This window comes from Hemiscyllium ocellatum, chromosome 2 (genome assembly GCF_020745735.1).
Source record: "Hemiscyllium ocellatum isolate sHemOce1 chromosome 2, sHemOce1.pat.X.cur, whole genome shotgun sequence".
In the NCBI taxonomy this organism is placed as follows: domain Eukaryota; kingdom Metazoa; phylum Chordata; class Chondrichthyes; order Orectolobiformes; family Hemiscylliidae; genus Hemiscyllium; species Hemiscyllium ocellatum.
This window is the reverse complement of record NC_083402.1, coordinates 11901784-11922416: the sequence shown is the minus strand read 5'-3', so window position 1 is coordinate 11922416 and position 20633 is coordinate 11901784. Positions and strand designations below refer to the sequence as shown.

Below are 20633 nucleotides of genomic sequence, written 5' to 3'. Positions count from 1 at the left end.
GGAGCTGCTGAGCCCAGTGTGAAGAATCCTATGAGCATTCTGAGAACCAGACAAGTTCTGCAAAAATCACTTTGGGACAAGCTTACGAATTTTGCACTTTAGCAACTCAGCTTGCCTTGTGCCAGAGGGAACTCACAATCTAAATACCTCTTTGTGTCGGATCAATCAGCACCTGCAATGTGAAATTCAATATCCTTCTTTCCGTTGGCGTTTTCTCCTGCACAGTACCTCAGCAAAACTGGAATGTCGCAATTCAGGTCTATCACTTGGGGTACCAGAATAGGTTTATTACATATACTTTTACAAAGAATCAGTGGATTATTACAGCGCAGGAACCAATTCGGCCAAATCATGTTTGCAACTCTTCATGTGAGAATCTTACTTGTTGCCATTCTCCTGCCTCTTTCCCATAACCCGATTAATAGCCTAGTTTCCTTTAGAATGCCTCAATTGAATTGGTCTGCACCACGCCACTTTCAGAAACGTGTTCTCATGGTTCAAGCCTATTAGTAATTACAGTGGTTCAAAATTAGCGCTGTGTCTGGAAAATGAGACGAGTGTAGGTGAAGCACAATTTTGGCAATACTACTCGATAGGTAGGGGAATGGGGTTAAGAAACATGATAAAATGGCAAAACAGACTCAATGGGCTGAATGGCCTAAGTCAGCTCCTATATCCTAATCCTCAGGGTGCATCAGTTTCTTCCCACAATCCAAAGGTTAGGTTAATTGGCCAAGCTAAATTGCCCATAGTGTTCAAGGATGTGTAGGTTAGGTGCATTAGTCAGGAGTAAATATAGGATAATAGGGGACAGAAACGGGTGTAGTTGGGTTACTCTTCGGAGGGTCGGGATGGACTTGTTGGGCCTAATGGCCTCTTTTCACACTGGAGGGATATGATATCTTACAGTTTTATTTGTGCACAGACTCAGGTCACATCATTATAGATGGCATGTGTCAATGTAGGGAGTAAGGTCTGCATCAAAAAGTCTGGGTTCAAATTCTACCTGCCTTGGAAGACGTCCTGACACATCCAAGCACACACACATTTTTTATTTGTCAGCGTGGTAGCTGCTGACCAGTTAAACTGATTAAGTGACAGGGTAGAATGGGTGATGCTTGACACATGTGACTGAGTAGTCAATAAAAGGAAAGGTTGCCTTAAGTTCTGTTTGACCAACAGGCTTGGATCAGAGTAAACAGCACATGCACAGTCAGGAGGGCCATGAAAAATTCTAAAACCAACAATCTTACATCTTTTTCGCAAATCACCAGGAAGAGGCAACAGTCAAACACTTCATAGGGACATGTGGCAGATGCCAAAAGAAATTGAGGAGGAGGTGGTAAAGATAGACTGAACAGACTATTGGCAGATTTGATAAGAACAAGTACATACATGTGCAAGTAAGCTAAAGATAATTAAGGAATGGATTGTAAAACAATTAACCAGCATTTGAAAGGACAATTGACCCACCTCGCACCACATGGCTCTATTTAACTACTAGGTGGGACCATTTGCACACAATATGTGAGTACATTCAGGGAGGTGGTGATGCAATGATCAGGTCATTGGACTCGTCATCTGCAGCCCCAGATTCTGGAATCACCTCCATGGCAGGCGGTGAAATATAAATTCAATAAAACTTGAATTAAAACTGGTCTAATGGCAACTATCTAACTACTTTTGATTGCTGCCCTTTCCTGGTCTGGCCAACGTGCGAGTCCAGACTTCCTTTGAAATGGCCTAGCAAGCCACTCCGATCGAGAGAAAATTAGGGATGGGTGATAAGTGCTGGTGCAGCCAGTGATGCAATATCCCATGAACTCGATGGGCCGAATGGCCTTACTTCCACTCCTATGTCTTATGGTCTTATGGAATACTTCTTATTAACAAGTCTTTCATGTCGATTGTGAGATTAAAAGAAACACTTGTATTTTAAGTACATTTTGATGCATTTGAAATGAACACTCAGACTAATTCAGAAGTTACATGACACTAGTTAGAGTCCAACAGGTTTATCTGAAATCACAAGCTTTCTAAACGCTGCTCCTTCATCAGGTGACTTCACATCAGATTGGATAAAACTCTCCCAAAAAGTTTTATCCAGGATCCTATGCATTCAGTCACTGCATTAAAGAGCTTTAACCCAAGACTGGACTGAATTGTAATCGCTGCTCCAAAGTGAAAGGTTACTGCGCATATACAGTGCTCCAATGGCATTCAGTTTTGAGAAGTCAAATTCCATACAAATTACCATTGATCATCCTAGTGATAACCATCCTCGCAAATCAATGAAGGCATTTCACTTGGTTTAACACATAAACCAGGCCCTGGCCAGATATGGACTCACTTATTTTGAAGTAACATCCATGAACTTACCATTAATTAGCTCTACACCTTCAACATTGAACTGTTCCACACTTCAGCAAGATGATAGAAAGAGTTTGGAGGAAAGGTCACAGGCCATTGACAAACCCTGAAGTTGTGGAAAATCCAAAAGTGTTTGGCACACAGTAAGATCCTTTTCTCTTGGTGTTTGCTTGAGTTTCCACTAAGTACTCCAAAGATGTGCAGGTTAGATGGATTTGCCATTGTCTGTATTCCAGGGATATATAGGCTAGGTGGATTAGCTATGGGGAATATGGAGTTGGGGGATTTGGGAGGGGGAATGCTCTTTGGGGGAATCGGTGCAGATTTGATGGGCCGAGTGGCTTCTTTCCAAGCCTGAAATTACAATGTCTCTCAATATTCAGTTTTGATGCTTTGCGGGTGGAGGGGCAGGAGAAAAATGTTGACCGGGAAGAATTCTTCTGCCACTCTTCAAAGTTAGAGGATACGTGGTTATTACAGATGTTCCCAATGGCCTGGATGACTCTGCAAGTCCAGAACCAGAAGAGGGCTCTGGGTGGGAAGAACACAGTAGGCCATTTAGGCCTGAGGTGGAGAAAATTCTTCATCCAGAGAAGAGCGAGTCTGTGGGTGAATTCTCTACCACAGAAAGTAGTCAAGGCCAACATATTGAATGCTTTTAAGGAGGTAGATATAGTTCTCAGGGTAAAAGGATCAACAGGGAGAAAGCAGGAACAGGGTATCGAGGTGGGTGAGCAGCTATGATCATACTGAATGACAGAGCAGACTTTAAAAAGGGCTGAATGGCCTACTGTATTTCTATGTTTCTGCTTCACTCAGCACACAAGTGGCTGCAGCTCTTCAGCAGTGCGCTGGAGTGTATGAGTGCAGGTCTATGTGCTTGTACCTTTGTTGTGTGGCTCAAAACCACAATCTTCTGACTCAGGAGGGAGAACGATACCCAGAGGACTGACTCCACAATGTGCAATGCTAGTTTATGTCAGGGTTACAGAGCAGAAAGCAGCCTTCTGTTTAACCAGTCACTCATCAACTATCTGGGGAACACAGTCACACACGTCACAACTTACAGAACGACTTCACCAAATTAACACCAGCAGAATATCATTTGGACTCAGAATATAAATTATGACTTGGATGCAATGGTACTGTCCCTATCCCTGAACTGAGAGATCCAGGTTCAAGTCCTACCATCTCCAAAGCTGTGTAGGAACATCTTTGAACTGGTTGATTAGAAACATTTAGCTAATTCTTTTAAATTATAACTTGGTTAGATGAAGGAGTGAGATAATGGGATGGGGATCTTTCTGGTTTTTGTGGTTAGGTTGTTTATTTCATTAAGTTCTATCCAGCGGGCGGTAATGAATAACCAAAAATAGGAATCATCTTCCAGATGTGAGGAATTTCTTTAGGTTTATTCTTTGGCACTGGACCAATTGGCATGATCAAGAATCCTTTTCTTCTGATTACATAATCACACTCACAGAAGCAAGCGAAAAAAAGTAATATTTTTACAAGATAGTTCAGTAGTTAGCACTGCTGCCTCAGTACCAGGGTCCCAGGTTCGATTCCAACCTTGGGTGACTGCGTGTGGAGTTTGCACATTCTCCCTGTGTCTGCGTGGGTTTCCTCCAGATGCTCCAGTTTCCTCCCACAGTCCAAAGATGTGCAGGTCAGGTGAATTGGCCATGCTAAATTGCCCATAGTGTTAGGTGCATTAGTCAGAGGGAAGTGGGTCTGGATGTGTTACCCTTCGAGGGATCAGTGTGGACTGGTTGGCCTGAAGGGCCTGTTTCCACACTGTAGGGAATCTAATCTAATCTAATTAGCTGTTAAGCTAAAAACAGTGTATTCCTCCACAGGTGACCAAAGTTAACACCGTAGATGTAGGAGAAGTAGGCCATTCAGCCCATTGAGTCTGCTCCACTCCTCAGTGAGACCACGGCTAAGCGGATAACCTTCAACCTCACTTTCCTTCCATTTTCCCCATAATCTTAGATTCCCTTATTGAATAAAAATGTCTTTCTCTGCAGTGAACATAGCTGACAATCCAACTTCTACAGCCCTCTGTGACCCTCTGGGAAGAAATTCCTCATCACTACCTTAAATGGGTGAGGTTATATCCTCAGGTCCTAGACTCTCCCATGGAAACAACCTTTCTGCATCTATCCTGCCAAGTATCCAAAAACATCCTGAGGTGCTTCACAGGAGCAGCACCCTCAGAACCAAGCCAAAGGGAGAGGCGTAATATTAGGTCAGTTCACCAAAATCTTGGTCAAAAATAGAAACTTTAAGTAGAATCTTGAAAAGGAGATAAATACTTGTGAGTGGTAAGTCTAGAGCTTAGGACCAACATGGTTGAATGCATAGATATCATGGTGTGGTGGAAGTGCAGGAAATAGAGAATAGGATGTACAGTTCTACATCTACCTGCTGCTGTGAAGGAGTCAAGTAGACCTTTCTAGTTAGTGGTCGAGCAATAAACAGATTTTGTGGTGGTGAATGCTGGAGGAGTTGCACTGTAAGTGAAGGGGTCTAAAGGGGAAATGAAAATGACACACTACATTCCTCTAATTCGACATCTTCGCCTCTTGACGGCTAAGAACAAGACATTTCGGATCAGGATACTCCCTTAAGTCATTCTATAACTCTCATAGTGAAAGCTTAAAAAATAGAATTACGTAGTCAGCATAACGGCAGGAAGGAAGCAGGACTGGGTGCAAGAGAGAGATAAGGGAGAGGGAACTGAAAGTGCCCTTCCACTACTGGGCGGGGTGGAAGACATTTCAATGGTGCACTCTTACCAACACTGTCAGAGCAACATCACTGGGTTGATCCCAAATCTTTTGTGTCCAGCCAAACTTGCGTCAGAGGCTGCCAGCCAAGATTATTAAAACATCCTGATCCTGCAGCTTCAATCAGTGTGATTGCAATTCCTTATGCTCCCCTTCCCCAAAGGTTAACACACACATTTGCAAACACAGCTACATAATCCTGCACCTTCTGTTGTAGATAGAGAAGCAAACTATTATTGCAAACAAGGCCCCTGGATTAGTAAGGAAGGCAGGGCTGCAGCATAAAGTCCCACATGAACCCAGACCCAACATTACACACGTTTGGCTCCCTCAAATTGGGGAGAGGGCCTTTATAGTAAACTTCATGGGATAATCTTAAAGGGACCGTCACAGATTGCTCTCCTCACTGCTGCAGGTCTACAGGAAAAGAGCACAGGCGAGTAGGATTAACCAGATATTTTGAATGTTGAACAGCCCATTTTAGTGCTGTAACCTGGAATACAAAGCTAGCCTCAGGAATCGTGACCCACATCTAGCTTTCTGATTCCCACTCGTGAAGAAAATCTGCCCTCCCTACCTGGTCTGACCTACATTTGACTCCAGACCCGTAGTAACACTGTGAACTCACCTGCTCTCTGCAATAGCCTAGACAGCCAACAGCCAATCAGGGATTGATAACCAGTTTCAACCCTCACCAGTGACAACCACAAGATTTTTATTTAAAAGGAAATAAAAATATAGCTCAGGTTGGGAATCAGCATTTTCCACTTTTGTTGCAAAGAAACAGCCAGCAGGCCAGGCCACTTCTGCAGAGAGTGGGCACTTTAGCACGCTGCCTCTGTCTGATGATGGGTTATCAATATAAAATATTAATTTTGTTTCTTTTTCCAGGATGCTGCCTGGTCTACTGAGCATTTCCAGCATTCAAGTTTGGAAGGCAGCACGGTGACTCAGTGGTTAGCACTGATGCCTCACAGCGCAAGGGTCCCAGGTTCGATTCCAGCTTTGGGTGACTGTGTGGAGTTTGCACACATTCTCCCTGTGTCTGCGTGGGTTTCCTCCAGGTGCTCCGGTTTCCTCTCACATTCCAAAAAAAAAGAAAGTGTGCAGGTCAGGTCAATTGGCCATGCTAAATTGTCCATAGTGTTAGGTACATTAATCAGAGGGGGTGCGGATTACTCTTCGGAGGATCGGTGTGGACTTGTTGGGCCGAAGGGCCTGTTTCCACACTGTAGGGAATTGAATCTAAAAGCACTCCATTAACTGTAAATGATTGCGAGACACCTTCAGGTCACAAAAGTTGCAACACAAATGCAAGTCTGCTCTTTTTTTACTACCATGGAATTCATTGCGATGTAAAAACTTACTTCTGGAGTTTATACTTGGTGAGGTCACCAGCTTCAAGAGGAAGTGAAATTGCTCAATTATTGTCACATTTCAACCTTTCCCTTTTACAGAAAGGATAAATACATCATCTTCCCCCTTCAAATAATCTATTACTGATGGCTGTATAACTCATCTGAAATGTCTCTTTCTGGAAACGGGTCAGAAATTGTTATATGCCCCAACCCTGTGTAGCTGTTTCAGTCTCAACAGTTACTGAAACCTCAAATGTCTCCACCCCTCACGAGCAACAAAACAGAAACCAATCTGACAGCTGATACGGTCGGACTTTGGTGAAATTTCCTGTAAATCAGGAAATTTGTTGTGTACGAGTTACAGCTGACGAAGTTTGTGTGTTAACTAGCTTATTGTTGACAGCAAGGAGCTACGCAGGTTTTAGATACGCCATCGTGACTTTTTTTTTTAAAAATCGCCACTTCACCAAAACATGATGCATTGTGTGATCCTGAAGGTTTTTAAAAAAATATATAGTGATGTTTCATTTATAAAGCAAAACAAAAAGGGCTTGAGAAAGTCCGATACAGTTCTTAGCATTTTGAAGATGGGTAATCCACTCCTGATGCAATCGCAAACCGCAGAAGATTTTATCACAACTCCCCAAAGCGAACTTACAAAATCTGCCTATATAGGGAATAACAGCAGCCTTTCTCTCGGAGGGAGGCACAGACAAACTTGGCAGTTAGACCACTTGTTTCACGACTCCACAGTAACCCCAAAGTACTTTATGGCTACCGAAGCTAATCTAGGGGATAATTATTAGACAGGACAAAATTACCACGTCCATCGTGTCCACAGTCAATGCTGTGGATTAAATGTTTTATCAAAGAAGATGGCACCTTCAACAATACAGCACTCCCTTAACATAGCGTCCACCATTATCTTTGCAGTGGGACCGAAACGCTGGACTTTGACTCAAGAAAACAGAGCATGACTCACTGTGCTGTGGCTGAGTAAAACATTACAGGGCATCTGTAACATTGGGGTGTGGGTGGCTTTCAAAAATGCTCTTAATAGATCCTGATGTGGAAGTGCTGATGTTGGAGTGGGGTGGACAAGGTCAAAAAACAAGAGGACCCCAGAGCCAGACATCTTATTGTGCACGTAGCAAAAACAAACAGAAGCCATACATCTGGAGTATTACAAGTCAAAACCAGGGCACTCACTCCCAAGTCAAGGGTTGCTTACCAATGGTCTGTCGCAGCTCCTCACACTGACTGATGTGGGGTAACCTCAGCATCTCCCTCCATTTTTTACTGCGGCCTTTCCTCTTCCCTCCACCACCTTTAGGAAATAAATCATTAACAAAAGCTGACCATGACCATCTTTTCAAATCATTTAGTTATACAAAAGCAACAGTAACAAAAAATTACAATTATTGTGTTTCTAAAAACAAATGCCCCCTGACTAGATTAAAATACACATCCTTGGGAGCCATCAGACTCTCTGGAAATGTCCTGTTCAAACAAATACAAGGTATCAAAATAGAAAAAGATGGTTAATATTAGTCAAACTTCATTTAAAATTATACTTCACTTATTGATTAACCACAGGAGGCAAAGAGCACTGAAGACAAAGCCTATGGGTCCTGACCACAGTACTGAAGTCAGAATCAAAACAGACCCCATCGCAGCTCCTGTCACCTATCCGACAATTCGGAAAATCGCTCAGGTTTGTCCTGCCGACAAAAAGCAGGACAAATCTGATCTGGACGCTTCCCATCCCAGTCTGCTTTCAATCACTAGCAAAGTGTTGGAGACACAATTGCACTGTTAAGCAGCATTTACTCAGCAAATTGCATATTGCGAGGGCCCCCTCAGCTCTAAACTACACCACAGCTCAGTGGTATGCATCAAAGAGCTGAATTCCAGAGGTAGTGCTCCACAGAATGTGGCACCAAGCAGCCTAAGTTGGAGCGTGGAAATCCTGGACAGGTGGGACATGGAACGCTCCACTGATACGGAGCAAAAATGGACTCCAACAGCCACAGCATTCATCAGAGCCCTTCACAGTAAGTGATCCTCAGGATAATGTGCAAAGTCTAACTATCTTCAGCTGCTTCACGAATGACAATCCATACATGAAAAGATTAGAAACAGGAATACTAGGTGATGACCATAGTGTCCAGTTCCAACAGCAAATGATCTCTGTCATCGAGGAATTCAGAAGGAGGATTCCAATACTGTAGAGGTTGTGGTCCTGTTCTATCAAATGTTGAGGTGGAATTCAGTTACACAAGCACACGTTTGTAAAGACTATTACCACTCTGAGTAGTGCCCCACACACAAAACATCTTCAGCTGCTCTTCCCCTCCACTATAAAGTCAGAAGTAGGGATGGTCACCGATGACTGCACAATATGCAGCACCATTCTCAATTCCTCAGGGACTGAAGAAGTCCATGTCTCAGTCTTACTACGTTTGGACAATATCAACATTTAGGTTGAAAGATGGCAGGTAACATTCACGAGTGCTAGGCAATGATCACCTCGAACAAGAGAGAAGCTAGCCATCATCTCAACATTTAATGGCATCATCATCACTGAATCGCCCACTATCAACATCTAAGCGGTTACTACGGACCAGAAACTGAACTGGACTTGCCAAATAAAAGGGGGAGGGGGGAGGAGTCACAGATTTAAAGCGCTGGGTAAAAGAATCAAATGCGATACAAGAAAAAACAACTTTCACACAGCAAGTAGTCAGGACATAAAAGACACTGCCTTGAACCATAGTTCAATAGAGATATTAAAAAAGGGTCTGTATGATTATTTTCATTGAAATTGTGCGCAAGGGTATGGTTAGATAAGCAGGAGATTGGCACTAGGTAACAATATTTGTTTCCAGAGCCATTTTAAATTTGATGGGCTGAATGGCCTCCTAGACCATAACAGTTCTGCGATTCTGTATTCTGCTCATAAGAATGGGATTGTTAAGTTGCCCTAAACCAGGGGTCAATTGATGCAAGTGTCTCAGACAGGGACAGAGAGGAGGGAAATCACAATGCAGAAGGTGGTCAGTTAGTCACATCTGGTGATGACTGGAAAAGTAGTCCGACTATCCCACGCTCTAGCTCATTCACCAGAAATGCACACTTTCCCTTTCTTTCAAATATAAACCCAATTTACTTTCGAACATTATTGAAACTGTTGCCATCAGCGTTAAGACAGCACAGTCCAGATTGTAACAATTATTAGGGGAGAAAGTGAGGACTGCAGATGCGGGAGATCAGAGCTGAAAATGTGTCGCTGGAAAAGAGCAGCAGGTCAGGCAGCATCCAAGGAGCAGGAGAGTCGACGTTTCGGGCATGAGCCCTTCTTCAGGAATGAGGAAAGTGTGCCAAGCAGGCTAAGATAAAAGGTAGGGAGGAGGGGCGTTGGAAATGCGATAAGTGGAAGGAAGTTAAGGTGAGGGTGATAGGCCAGAGAGGGGTGGGGGCGGAGAGGTCAGGAAGAAGATTGCAGATTAGGAAGGCGGTGCTGAATTTGAGGGATTTGACTGAGACAAGGTTGGGGGGAAATGAGGAAACTGGAGAAATCTGAGTTCATTCCTTGCGGTTGGAGGGTTCCTAGGTGGAAGATGAGGCGCTCTTCCTCCAGCCGTCGTGTTGTTACGGTCTGGCGATGGAGGAGTCCAAGGACCTGCATGTCCTTGGTGGAGTGGGAGGGGGAGTTGAAGTGTTGAGCCACGGGGTGGTTGGGTTGGTTGGTCCGGGTGTCCCAGAGGTGTTCTCTGAAATGTTCCGCAAGTAGGCGGCCTGTCTCCCCAATATAGAGGAGGCCACATCGGGTGCAGCGGATGCAGTAAATGAGGTGAATTTGTGGCAGATATGGCAGATATTGGGGCCTTGGAGGGAAGTAAGGGGGGAGGTGTGGGCGCAAGTTTTGCATTTCTTGCAGTTGCAGGGGAAGGTGCCGGGAGTGGAGGTTGGGTTGGTGGGGGGTGTGGACCTGACGAGGGAGTCACGGAGGGAGTGGTCTTTTCGGAACGCTGATAGGGGAGGGGAGGGAAATATATCCCTAGTGGTGGGGTCCGTCTTCTTCAAAGACCGCAATTTCCCCCCAGACATGATCAACGATGTCCTCCACCGCATCTCCTCCACTTCCCGCTCCTCCGCCCCTTCAATCGCCACCAGGACAGAACCCCACTGGTCCTCACCTACCACCTCACCAACCTCCATATACATCGTATCATCCATCATCATTTCCGCCACCTCCAAACGGACCCCACCACCAGGGATATATTTCCCTCCCATCCCCTATCAGCGTTCCGAAAAGGTCCTTGGACTCCTCCATCGCCAGACCATAGCAACACAACAGCTAGAGGAAGAGCACCTCATCTTCCGCCTAGGAACCCTCCAACCACAAGGGATGAACTCAGATTTCTCCAGTTTCCTCATTTCCCCTCCCCCCACCTTGTCTCAGTCAAATCCCTCGAACTCAGCACTGCCTTCCTAACCTGCAATCTTCTTCCTGACCCCTCTGTCCCCACCCCCACTCCAGCCTATCACTCTCACCTTGACCTCCTTCCACCTATCGCATTTCCAACGCCCCTCCTCCAAGTCCCTCCTCCCTACCTTTCATCTTAGCCTGCTGGACACACTTTCCTCATTCCTGAAGGGTTCATACCCGAAACGTCGACTCTCCTGCTCCTTGGATGTTGCCTGACCTACTGTGCTTTTCTAGCAACACATTTTCAGCTTTAACAATTATTATTAAAAAAAATTTCGTTCTTCTTCTTCTCCTCATTTTGCCAACTGTGCTAAACCTATGCACCTCCCATGTGTGGGAACAGTGCCAGCATAAAGTGACCAGGGATCCTGCCAGAAATGACGCTATTCACAGTCACCTCTGATACCATCCACACAGATGATTAGAGAAGAAGAAGGAGGAGGATGAGGACGAGGAGAAAAGGCACCCAAAGCTCACTGAATTCCCGTAAGTTGTCAACACTATCTGGACAGGAGACGTACAGCATGCTCTCTGCTCCAACACAGTCCGAGTCACCCACTGTGAGGTACTGATCCAAACTCTGCAAGCGAGGTAGAGGACCCTGTGACTGATTCCCCAGTGTCAGGAAAGGGAGTTACTTGGAGGAAGTTGGTCTTGATGCTAACAAGACGGAGTGTTTTAATGCGTATGAACGTGGAATGCTTATTTTTCAAGGCGGCGCAGTGGCTCAGTGGTTAACACTGCTGCCTCACAACACCAGAGTCCTAGGTTCGATTCCAGCCTCAGGCAACATGGTGCTCCAGTTTCCTCCAACAGTCCAAAGATGTGCAGGTCAGGTGAATTGGCTATGGTAAATGGCCCACAGTGTTTTAGGTGCATTAGTCAGAGAGAAATGGATCTGGGTGGGTTACTCTTCAGAGGGTCGGTGTGGACTGGTTGGGTTGAAGGGCCTGTTTCCACACTCTAGGGAATCTAATCTTTCAGAAAGAGAAGTTGGGGGGGAAAAAAATGAGATTTTCGCTACAATGACTGGATAATGGAATTCTGCCCATAAAGCAATGCAGTGAAACTCTGCCTTCTTTGAGTTCATTTGTCTTTAAGACAATGCAGCTGCTAACAGATAATTTGGAACCTAACCTTTCGGTGATGACTGACTTGGTGATTTCCCCCTCCCCAACCAAGCCCAGAGTCAATCCACATTACTAGAGAGAGAGAGAGAACTAGTTCACTAAACAATTCACTAGTTCACGAATGGTTAGGTTCCAAATTATCACTCCACTGGCAGGAGGGTCAGGAACCAGAGGAAACAGATAAGATAATTAACAAATCCCAGAGGACAGGGAGAACTTTAAAAAAAAGGATCAGAAGATTAACTCGAACACACTGCCCAAATAGGTGGTGGAAGCAGATTCAAAACTAAATCAGAGAAGTAAAGGGCCACAGAGAGAGGGTAGTGGGTTAAATTGTTTGACATTCTTAAATAGCAAGCACATGCACATCGAATGGAATGGCGTCCTTCTGTGCTGGATCGTTGCAATACTCAAGGAACAGGAGATTCGACGTTTCGGGCATAAGCCCTTCTTCAGGAATGAGGAAGGGCTTATGCCCGAAACGTCGAATCTCCTGTTCCTTGGATGCTGCCTGACCTGCTGCGCTTTTCCAGCAACACATTTTCAGCTCTGATCTCCAGCATCTGCAGACCTCACTTTCTAGTTTGCAATACTCCACAATTAACTGAAACTGGAAGAGGCAGACCAGTTCAGAAGGTTACAATTTCTCAAGGGTGTTCCTGAAAATGATATTCCCTGTAATTTAGGGTGGTTCTGTATAGGTGATCAATTGGAAGGGTCACTGTTGCTGCTGGGTGTACACCTGAACTTCTTCAAGTGCACACATTTGGTTTGGGGTGGGGGAGGACCGACACCTTGCTTCTTTATCAATCTGCCTTGGATGTACATCAACTCTCCATCCTCCAAGTTAATGTCCAGGAATTTCCTACCCAACACTACACTGGAGCATTATCACCATCAGGCTTATGATCACACAACAGTACCATCACCAGACAACAGGATGCCAGTGATGCACACAACTCAATCAAGTGAAACCCATGAAACCCATTTCATTTGGGATGATGGCAATGCTGACCAATCCAGCATTGACCATCCTCAACTACCCCTGAGAAAGTGATAATGAGCTGCATTTTGAAGTACAGCAGTCCTTCGGTTACAGGGACATCCTCAGTGCTGTTATAGAATGGGATTTCCAGAATATTGACCCATTGACAGTGAAGGAACGGTGATTCCAGGTCCAAGGCAGGATGGTGAGACCAGGAGCCAAGCCTTCAGATGATGGAGCCCACTTGCAGCCACTGCCTTTGTCTGTCTAATTGGTACAGATCCTGCATTTGGAAGGTGATACTGAAGGAGCTTGGTGATAATACTGCAATGCATACTGTAGTCAGCACACACTGCTGCTCATGTACATCAAGGTTGAAGGCAGAGAAGGTGAAAGATGGTAAATAGGGTGCCCATTAGGGGAGGCCATTAGGGTGCCCATTAGGGGAGGCCGTGACATAGTGGGAATGTTGCCAGACTTGCAAACCAGAATCTCTAGTGTCCTGGGCCCATGGGTTTGAATCCCATCATGGCAGATGGCGAAATTTGAATGCAAAAAAGAAATACCTAGAATTAAAAGCTACTCTAAAGATTACTATGTAACCATGGTCATATCTGGTTCACTAATACCCTTTGGGGAAGGAAGTCTGTGATTTTACCTGGTCTGACCTCCATGGGACTCCAGAACCCCAAATGTGGTGAAGGTCATGACAGTCCACCAAATGCCTGGAAAGCCATTCAGATCAAGGGCAAGATGGAATGGGCAATACTGTAAATGCTTGACTAGCCACTGACCTCCACGCACCATGAAAATGTTTTTTTAAATCATGTTACTTTGGTAGTGTCAAGCTTCTTGAGTGATGTTGGGGCTGCACCCATTCAGGCAAGTGGGGAGTACTCCAACACACCCCTGACTTGTGCCCTGTAGATGGTGGACAGGCTTTGGGGAGTCAGGAGGGGAGTTGCCTACTGCAGAATTCCCAACTCTGGCCTGCTCTTAGAGTCTACAGCTATTAAGCATAGCAACAGGTCATTCAACTCACCATAAGACCATAAGACACAGGAGTGGAAGTAAGGCCATTCAGCCCATCGAGTCCACTCCGCCATTCAAATCACGGCTGATGGGCATTTCAACTCCACTTACCCACATTCCCCCCCCGTAGCCCTTAATTCCTCAAGACAACAAGAATCTATCAATCTCTGCTTTGAAGACATTTAGTGTCCCGGCCTCCACTGCACTCTGCGGCAATGAATTCTACAGGCCCACCACTCTCTGGCTGAAGAAATGTCTCCGCATTTCTGTTCTGCCAACCAAATAACCACTAACCTGCACTCAGTCATTATGCCCCAGTATTTTAAGAGCTCAACCAGATGCTTCTTAAAATGCTGAAAGAGTACCTACCTCTTTTGTAGCCACACTACATAAATGGTTGCACAGTTCAGTTTCAGGTGAATGCTGACCCCCAAGATAGTGGGGGATTCAATGACAATACTGCTATTGTATGGCAAAGGATGATAGGCATTCACATAGGGAATGTACCAATCTCCAACAAAGTTTGATAGCACCCAGGACAAAGCAGCCCACTTTATTAACATCACATCCATAAGCATCCAATCCCCACCCAGAAAGCAGCAGTGTGCACTATCTACAAAGTGACTGCAAAATCTCCCTGAGGTAACAGTGGCTGAAGGACCTGAACTTAAGGGAATTTATATTTGCCAGGAATTGGTGCTGGAGAGACTGCTAGGTCTGAAGGTTGATAAGTCCCCAGGGCCTGATGGTCTACATCCCAGGGTACTGAAGGAGGTGGCTCGAGAAATCGTGGATGCGTTGGTGATTATTTTCCAGAGTTCGATAGATTCGGGATCAGTTCCTGCAGATTGGAGGGTGGCTAATGTTGTACCACTTTTTAAGAAAGGCGGGAGAGAGAAAACAGGAAATTATAAACCAGTTAGTCTGACCTCAGTGGTGGAAAAGATGCTGGAGTCTATTATAAAGGATGAAATTATGACACATCTGGACAGTAGTAACGGGATAAGTCAGAGTCAGCATGGATTTATGAAGGGGATCATGCTTGACTAATCTTCTGGAATTCTTTGAGCATATAACTCTGAAGATGGATGAGGGAGATCCAGTAGATATAGTATACCTGGACTTTCAGGAAGCTTTTGATAAAGTCCCACATAGGAGTTAGTCAGTAAAATTAGGGAGCATGGTATTCAGGGCAAAGTACTAACTTGGACTGAAAGTTGGTTGGCTGATAGGAAATAAAGAGTAGTGATAAACGGCTCCATTTCGGAATGGCAAGCAGTGACCAGTGGGGTACCGCAGGGATCAGTACTTGGACCACAGCTTTTTATAATATATGTTAATGATATAGAACATGGTATTAGCAATAACATTAGCAAATTTGCTGATGATACTAAGCTGGATGGCAGGGTGAAATGTGATGAGGATGTTAGGAGATTATAGGGTGACCTGGACAGGTTAGGTGAGTGATCAGATGCATGGCAGATGCAGTTTAATGTGGATAAATGTATGGTTATCCACTTTGGTGGCAAGAAGAGGAAGGCAGATTACTACCTAAATGGAATTAATTTAGGTAAAGGGGCAGTACAGAGAGTTCTGGGTGTTCTTGTACACCAGTCTATGAACATAAGCATGCAGGTACAGCAGGTAGTGAAGGCAGCTGATAGCATGCTAGCCTTCATAACAAGAGGGATTGAGTATAGAAGCAAAGAGATTCTTCTGCAGCCGTACAGGGCCCTGGTAAGACCACATTTGGAGTACTGTGTGCAGTTCTAGTCTCCAAATTTGAGGAATGACATTCTGGCTATTGAGGGAGTGCAGCGTAGGTTCACGATGTCAATTCCTGGAATGGGATTACCTTACATTGAAAGACTGGAGTGACTGGGCTTGTATACCCTTGAATTTAGAAAACTGAGAGGGGATCTGATTGAGATGTATAAGATTATGAAAGGATTGGACACTCTGGCAGCAGGAAACATGTTTCCGCTGATGGGTGAGTGCCAAACCAGAGGACACAGGTTAAAAATACAGGGTAGACCATTTAGGACAGAGATGTGGAGAAACTTCTTCACCCAGAGAGTGGTGGCTGTGTGGAATGCTCTGCCCCAGAGGGCAGTGGAGGCCCAGTCTCTGGATTCATTTAAGAAAAAGTTGGATAGAGCTCTCAAGGATAGTGGAATCAAGGGTTATGGAGATAAGGCAGGAACAGGATACTGATTAAGGATGATCAGCCATGATCATATTGAATGGTGGTGCAGGCTCGAAGGGCTGCATGGCCTACTCTTGCACCTATTGTCTATGATCCATATCCACGACCACTTCCATCTCAAAAGGACAAGGGCAACAGATACATGGAAGCACAAATATTTGCCTCCAAACACTCACCATCCTGACTTGGAAATAGATTCAATGAATCTTTCTTTAATGTTGCTGTCAAAATCCTGGAATTCCCTCCTGCGGGGCATTGTGGGTCTGCCTACAGCATGTGGATGGCAGTAGCTCAAGGCAGCAGCTCACCACCACCTTCTCAAGGACAACTAGAGACAGGCAATAAATGCTAGCCAGCTAAGCCCATGACCCACAAGTCAATAAAATATCGCTGACCACTTGTCAGCCCAAAATGTCGGCAGTGTGCAAGTCTTGTTGCATGTGGCAGCACACAGCCTGGTTTGGAGTCTGCATTAAACAAACAGAAACTTCTATCAGCATAGTTCTTTCAGTAACATCACTTGAGATTTAGAACATAGAAAAATACAGCACAGAACAGGCCTTTGGCCCACGATGTTGAGCCGAGGTTTAATCCTAATGTGAAATATAGTAACTTAACCTACACACCCCTCAACTCACTGTTATCCATGTGCATGCCCAACAGTCACTTAAAATGTCCCCAATGACTCTGCCTCCACCACCACAGCTGGCAACGCATTCCACGCATTCACTACTCTCTGCATAAAGAACCTACCTCCGACCTCTCCTTTATACCTCCTAATATCTTCAAACTAGGACTCCACGTACCAGTCTAACCTGTCCTGGGGAAAAGTCTCTGGCTAACAGGTCAGGCAGCACAACTGCCCAAAAAGGGAGAGACCTATTACAACAGTTAGTTTTTCAGCAGTTTCACCACACTGGCTCTTACCATTTTAGAAGCAACTACACTAACAAATATATCATTCATTGGAAAGAGCTTTGGGGATTTCCTGAAACAGTGAATGTTGCTGCAAAAATGCAAGTTCTCTTTTCCTAAATAAGACCGAGAGAGAATATAAATCAACTGCCCTCCCACTGATATTACTCTTTAGATCTTTTCATAACTGTTAGAACTACACTTTCTCACGCCCAAAATCAATTAGGTGCTTCCCCCTCCAACCCCAAATACAAACTTCAAAAGACTTAAATAGCACAAGGTTTCAGTTTTTTGAAAAGAAAACAACATTTATATACATTCCAGGGCATCATAGACAGTCCCTAAAATCAACTATTCATCTCAAAATGATAATTAGGGTGAACAAATCCATTGAGAAAAATCCTCATTTTCTAGAGGAATAGATTCAAAAAGCAGGAAAGTCGTTAGACCACACTTAGGGTTGTGACCACACCTCAGGTCACCATTTTATCAAAGATATTACTGGTACAAAAAAAATCCACAAAGATCGCTCCATACCCGAAGGTGTGTGAACCTCAAAAAAAAAGACAAAACTTGTAAAATTCTAAACAGAACTCGAAGTAAGGCGCAGGAAGGATGTTGATTAGGTGATTAGATTCCCTACAGTGAAGAAACAGGTCCTTCAGCCCAACCAGTCCATACCAACCCTCCGAAGAGTAACCCACCCAGACCCATTTCCTTTTGACTAATACACTTTAAACTATGGGCAATTTAGCATGGCCAATTCAAATCTTTGGAGGAAACTGGAGTACCCGGAGGAAACCCACGCACTCACGGGAAGAATCTGCAAACTCCACACAGACAGTCACCCGAGTCTGGAATCGAACCTGGGACCCTGGCGCTGTGAGGCAGCAGTGCTAACCACTGAGCCACTGTGGTTCTGGACTCCCTGGTCATCAGGGGTCACAGTCTGAGGATACAGGACAGGCCATTTAGGACTGAGATGAGGAGACATTTCTTCACGCAAACTAGCTGAAGGCAAAACATTGAATGTTTTCAAGGAAGAGTTAGATATAGTAATAATAGTTGAGGCAAATAATAGAAATATTCTTAAGGCTAAGGCAGGAAAGTAAGGGAGGGAAACAGAAGCCCATGTTGGTAGGATGACAGTGTGCAGTGCTGTCAAACTTTGATGAGACAAACTTTGTTTGGTCCCAGTCAGAACAGACAGAATGTTCTGCGTTCATAAATAATCACGTCAGTGATTACCTCATGTTGCTGGGGAGTCAGCAGAGATCAACGAGGCTAAATGCTCCTAAAATCTGCTCATACTTCATCACCAGAAACCATGCCAGTGACATACCCCCTTAGAGCAGTGAGTTCAAGGTACTTAGACTGCTAAGTTGTAACAGGAACCATGAACAAAATTGGTCATGCTGATGCAGCACTGATTACATTGATAATGCTTAGCTTGTCCTTTGTTTTATGTACATAAGCAACATTTACTTCTACACTGCTGAAGCAAGGGCTCTCAGGGAAAAAGAGAAAATATACATGGAGTGTTGGGGGTGGGGGAGGCAATTGGGAAAGTGCAAGAGATTCAGCAGTAATGGGGAAGAGTTGCGGTGAAAGACAAGAGTTAACCAGAGCCATCACCTGCAGTAACCAAACTGGAAAGCTCCAGCTATGATTGCATTCACAGCTCCGGCAAAGTTAGCAACCCGGCGATGGAAAAGTAAGAACTCTGCAGACCTCAAGGGAGCTTAGAAAGACAGAGTGAAGCCTGTAACAAATACTTCACAGGCCCAGAAAGTGACAAATTACCTTGCACCTAACAAAGTAATGTTTTTTTTAAGTTCAGATGTTGTTGAACTGAGGAATTGCAGCAGCCAATTTGCACACAGGGAGCTCCCACAAACCAGTGATTGCGGGAACTAACTGGCACAGTAAATAGAGTCATTGAGATGTACAGCATGGAAACAGTCCCTTCGGTCCAACCTGTCCTCAACGACCAGATATCCCAACCCAATCTAGTCCCACCTGCCAGCACCCAGCCCCTATCCCTCCAGACCCTTTCTATTCATATACCCATCCAAATGCCTCTTAAATGTTGCAATTGTACCATCCTCCACCACATCCTCTGGCAGCTCATTCCACACACATACCACCCACTGCATGAAAAAGTTGCCCCTTAGGTCTCTTTTATATCTTTCCCCTCTCACCCTAAACCTATGCCCTCTAGTTCTGGACTCACTGACCCCAGGGAAAAGACTCTGTCTATTTATCCTATCCATGCCCCTCGTGATTTTGTAAACCTCTATAAAGGTCACCCCTCAGCCACCGACGCACCAGGGAAAACAGCCCCAGCCTGTTCAGCCTCTCCCTGTAGCTCAGATCCTCCAACCCTGGCAACATCCTTGTAAATCTTTTCTGAAACCTTTCAAGTTTCACAACATCTTCCCGATAGGGAGGAGATCAGAATTGCACGCAATATTCCAACAGTGGCCTAACCAATGTCCTGTACAGCCGCAACATGACCTCCCAGCTCCTGCACTCAGTACTCTGACCAATAAAAGAAAGCATACCAAACGCCTTCTTCACTATACTATCTACCTGCAACTCCACTTTCAAGGAGCTATGAACCTGCACTCCAAGGTCTCTTGGTTCAGCAACACTCCATAGGACCATTAAGTGTATAAGTCCTGCTCAGATTTGCTTTCCCAAAATGCAGCACCTCACATTTATCTGAATTAAGCTCCATCTGCCACTTCCCAGCCCATTGACCCATCTGGTCAAGACCCTGTTGTAATCAGAGGTAACCCTCTTTGCTGGCCACTACACCTCCAATTTTGGTGTCATCCGCAAACTTACTAACAAACATCTGCAAACATCCTCTTATGCTCGCATCCAAATCATTTATATAAATGACAAAAAGTAGAGGGCCCAGCACCGATCCTTGTGGCACTCCACTGGTAACAGGCCTCCAGTCTGAAAAACAGCCCTCTGTCTTCTACCTTTGAGCCAGTTCTGTATCCAAATGGCTAGTTCTCCCTGTATTCCATGAGATTTAACCTTGCTAACCAGTCTCCCATGGGAAATCTCACCAAATGCCTTACTGAAGCCCATATACATCACATCTACTGCTCTGCCCTCATCAATCTTCTTTGTTACTTCTTCAAAAGAACTCAATCAAGTTTGTGAGACATGATTTCCCACGCACAAAGCCATGTTGACTATCCCGAATCAATTCAGGGAGAACTTCCCAGGTCATCTTCAATGCAAGATCCTGGAATCGCTTAGTCACCTGAGGGGGCAGGTGAGCCCTTTGTTTACACACTGCAGCTGAAAGGTAGCGCCTCTGATGACACTGCATC

The 20633-nt window shown here is 44.8% G+C and overlaps 1 protein-coding gene across 1 annotated transcript in view; it reads right to left on the bottom strand.

Moving 5' to 3' along the window:
• The window catches only part of LOC132821827 (G protein-coupled receptor kinase 6-like), a 127810-nt gene that overhangs the window by 89366 nt on the left and 17811 nt on the right, over positions 1–20633 (bottom strand). Inside the window, exon 2 of the mRNA XM_060834672.1 lies at positions 7752–7847. Coding sequence (XP_060690655.1) covers positions 7752–7847 — 96 coding nt within the window. The remainder of the gene's footprint in view (positions 1–7751; positions 7848–20633) is intronic.